Source organism: Medicago sativa, chromosome 2, assembly GCF_051527215.1.
Source record: "Medicago sativa cultivar Bolivia chromosome 2, Bolivia_mono, whole genome shotgun sequence".
Taxonomy (NCBI): domain Eukaryota; kingdom Viridiplantae; phylum Streptophyta; class Magnoliopsida; order Fabales; family Fabaceae; genus Medicago; species Medicago sativa.
Genome location: NC_140750.1, coordinates 28,704,014 through 28,708,374, shown reverse-complemented (window position 1 = coordinate 28,708,374; position 4,361 = coordinate 28,704,014). Strand labels below are relative to the sequence as shown.

The window sequence follows — 4,361 nt, the reverse complement described above, 5'->3', positions numbered from 1 at the left end:
TAATTTGTACTCCAAACTGTTCGGATTGAACTTTGATGAACTGTAATATTCCAATTGTGTAAATATAGGTGGTAAAAGCAAGAAGATGTTGTGAAACTAAAAGCCTTGGGAGAAGAAATGACGTGATAGCGGAAGAGGAAGAAATTTACGCGAAGAATTAGATGCTTAACAACTACAGTGATCACTCATTGTTGTTATTTCTAAATGGCGTAGTTTGAATGTTCTCATTGTAATTTTCAGTTAGAGTTAGTTTTGTATTATCATCAAATTAAATGTACTATGCAATATTATATGAAATGGGAATAAAAAAAGTTCTTCTGCTATACAATTCATTCTTATTCTTGACTGCAAATTTTTCTGCTATTCTTGAATCACTGCATAAAACTTAACAGCAACTAAAAACAATTGTAAAGAGAAATTGGTGTGCTTTTCTTCAGCAACAGAAATTCACTGCATACAATTCATGTTCTAATATTTTTATCAATATTGGAGGTTCTCGCAATTCTCAAAACAGTTTACGATAAAACCAAAGCTAAAAGCTTAAATTCTCACAATTCTCAAAACATGTTTAACAAATATTGTATCAAATAGGAAACATAATGAACAGTTCAATACAAAATCTAAAAAACACTATTAAAACATCATGACATATCATTAATTGGTTCAATATTGTCTTGTTTATTCTCAAAGATTGCATAAAAACAAGGAACAAATACACTTGCCAAAGGGCATAACCCATGATACCTCCCCTTACAAAAACCCAAAACTGTCAGCAGTAAAACCACAAACATGCTAAAACAACATGACAGCACCAAAGGTAAAAAAAAAAAAAAAACAGAACACCAGAAGGCTCAAAAACTCCACCCGCACAGCAACTACACAGCAATAACAGCAACAGAAACAACACAGTAATAACAGCAGCCTCCAATTGAAGTACCAAAGCAAACAAATGAAACCAAACCATCTGCAATAGTAAAGATCAAATCAATACACCATTTCAACATAAATCAAATTCTTTAAACACAAATACACGCTAAAAATAGTTGGAAACTTCAAAATAAAAATTCATACCTCCATCAATCAATAGAATCGTCACTAGTCTTTTGTTTGCAACTACGCCGATTGTGGCCATGCTCTCCACATAATTGGCAACTTCTCCTCTTGGCTTGTGATCGAGTTATTGATAGTTCAATACTACTTTTGATTCTTCCATGTTGAGTCTCTCTTGTTACATCCTTTTTTCTTCCTTTAGTTTGTGAACCACGTGGATCTTTAATATCTAATTCAACAGATACGTTCAATGGCTCGCTCGTCAAATTTTTAGAACTTGGCTCTAGAGGAGTTATGTCATCTTCAATGCGCATTTCATTTTTTCGTTCTAAAGCTCTTTCATACAGTTGCTTCATTCCATCTGATATCAATTCGTGTAAAATTGGTGATTTTGCTGCAAGATCAGATAATAGATTGGCTTGAGTATGGACATGTATACTTCGTAGAGTTGCTGAACTGTTGTTCTCAAAGGAATTTTCCCCCCCATATTCATCAAATTCAGAACCCTTGATAGCATCTTTTGTCCAACGCTTTAAAATATAATTACTTGGAATGTCGACAACATTTTTGGCTTGGAAGATCACCAAGATATGTCTGCATAATATTCCCATAAACTCAAAAAGTTGACAACAACACTTTGCAACCTTTGTGTCAAGATCCACCTGGACAATGAATGTGTCTCGAGAGTCATAACAGCTGGATACTTTGTATGTATATTGAGATCCATTTTTTTCAATTTTCTCCTTTTTGAATTGAAAAATCTGTGCGAGCTCATCATGAAACTTTCCAAACATGGTTCTCGTATAAATCGACGCTGCATGCTCCTCAATTTTTGACTTAATACTTGAGAGACGTGATCGGTGCCTTGATTCAAAATCTTCTCGTTTCTGTTTTTCATAACGGCTATCCACTGCCTTGTCATATTTCACTACAAAATCTTGTAGTATAGTTGACGAATTAACAAACGAATCAAAAAAAGCATTAATGCTCTCACTTCTTTGTGTAGTGTTCATCCCAGCAAAAAAAGTACTTCTGTTATAAATAGGTACCCATGACTCTCTTATTTTATACAAACCTTGAAGCCATTGATTCGCCTTCAAATCATAGGCGACTAAAATACGCTCCCAATTCTCTTCAAAATCTTTAATGGATGGTGAATCACGAATGCACGATTTCAATTCCTTCTTGAAAGGTGATTTTTTATGGTATATATGTGAAAGCTTTTCGGCAAATTTTCTGCGGATGTGCCACAAGCATAATCGGTGACGAGTATTTGGAAACACATTGGCTATTGCATTTTTCATTGACAAATCTTGATCGGTTATTATCGACACAGGACTTTTTCCATTCATTGCCTTTAGCCATGTTTGAAATAACCATTCAAAAGACTTCTCTGTCTCATCTTGCAACAAAGCACATCCAAATAAGATAGATTGAAAATGATGATTCAACCCAACAAAAGGAGCAAATGGCATGAGGTACTTGTTGGTTTTATATGTTGTATCAAATGTAACAACATCTCCAAAAACCTTATAAGCCAATCTCGATCTTGCATCCACCCAAAAAAAATTTATCATTCTATCTTCATCATCACATTGTATTTCATAAAAAAAATTTGTATTCTCAGCTTGCTTTGTCTTACAAAAGTTGAATACAGCTTGAGCATCTCCAATTACAAGATTCCTTCTTCGAAGATTTCTAAGGTGATTCCAACAATCTCTACTAGAAAAAGACATACCTCCACTATTGAACATTTCAGCAACCTTTCCTGTAGGTATTCCCTCCTCATCAAACTTCTCAACAAGACTCCTAGCTGGCATACCCATTTTCTTATGACACCGAAGATAATTCACACTCTTAGGGCTAAGCATGACATGATTATGATCATTACAGAAGCTGATGATACTCCATTTGCTCCTCTTCCATGCTTTTGAAACACTAAGTAATGCCTTGCAATCAGTTCTAGAAGTCGAGGTCTTTTTCTTAGTTCCCATAGAAACACTGCATTCTTCTTCAATGCTAATCTTTGTTGTATGTTTACCTTCATTGGAACATACAAGTGTACAAAAATTTTCCTTGGTTGTACGAGTTCGAATTCCAAAACCTTCTTTCTTAGCAAATGATATGTAGAATTCCTTAACATCATTAATGGTGTTAAATTCCATTCCAATACGAGGATGAAGATTAGGATCATCACCATCATTAGTCTCATGAGATGAAATAACTTTTGAAGGGGTTTCTAAACCATTGGACATGTGATTAGTTATCCCATCTTCTAGGTTTGTAATAGTACAACTTTCTATGCACTCTGTATCCATGTAAAATTCTACAAAAAGAAAGAAGTGGCAGATTTAACCCTAACCTTATTTAAATCCCAACCAGAATATTGTGGAAGAAAGAAAAAGAAATAAAATACATACCAAAGCAGGGAGAACGACAAAGAGAAAAAACAATGTCTTGAGGTGTTACGTCAACAACGACAACGATGATCACGGAAAAACCACACGGTGTGGGAAGCACACCGATAAAGAAAAGAAAAGAACAGCAGATTCAGGCAACGACGCCGCAAAAAAATAACAGAGAATTGAGATGTGAGGTGTAAACAGAAACAACGTGCAAAAAACCACACTAATGGAGAAGGTAAGAGAAGAAAAGCAGACAACAATCACTGAGAAAATAACAAATAAACGCAGACAAACCACGAGGTGTGGGAAGGATACAATGAAGAAGAAAATAGAAGAAACCTAGATTCGCATTCACAGAAAGAAATCATGGCAGAGAACTGACATGTGAGATTTAAAGAATTCAAAAGTGATGTGTGGAGCCATGGCAAATGTGTGATTTTGCGGCAAATGGAAAGAGGAACAAAGTAAGATCGTAAGATGATTTTTCAGGGAAAAAGTGTCACGTGAGTTTCTAATTGTTATATTCAGCGAGACATGTGAGCCGTAGGATTTGTTTAATTAAGCGGTTGAGATTTGGTGTAAGTCTTTGGACTTACACCTGGTGTCAACGGATCCTGTCTCATATATATATATATATATATATATATATATATATATATATATATATATATATATATATATATATATAATCTATAAATTAAAGACAGTTATGCAACCTTAATTCCCGGTTTTTTACTATCAACCCAATTTTTCCCCTCCATTTTTTGTCATATCAAACCAATTTCTCCCTCATACTCTTACCCCACATCTCTTCTTGCAATTCAACCAGATAATTATGTATTTCATTACATATTGATTGGCAAGATATTCCATTACCAATTAATGAGACTAATGCTCTTAGACATA

At 34.5% G+C, this 4,361-nt stretch overlaps 1 protein-coding gene across 2 annotated transcripts; it reads right to left on the bottom strand.

Annotated features, from left to right (window-relative positions):
• Positions 1-633: 633 nt before the first annotated feature.
• On the bottom strand, positions 634-3,918 carry LOC146946031 (protein FAR1-RELATED SEQUENCE 5-like). 2 transcript variants are annotated; one of them, XM_085744278.1, is made up of 3 exons: positions 3,471-3,899; positions 1,072-3,376; positions 634-964 (listed from the first exon to the last, which is right to left on the bottom strand). In XM_085744278.1, exon 2 carries the CDS (start codon positions 3,366-3,368, stop codon positions 1,077-1,079), a length of 2,292 nt encoding a protein of 763 aa, XP_085600404.1. In that variant the 5' UTR covers positions 3,369-3,376; positions 3,471-3,899; the 3' UTR covers positions 634-964; positions 1,072-1,076. The 2 variants fall into 2 exon arrangements, with proteins under 2 accessions (XP_085600404.1, XP_085600405.1); XM_085744279.1 differs by having other exon boundaries at positions 1,072-3,918.
• Positions 3,919-4,361: the final 443 nt, after the last annotated feature.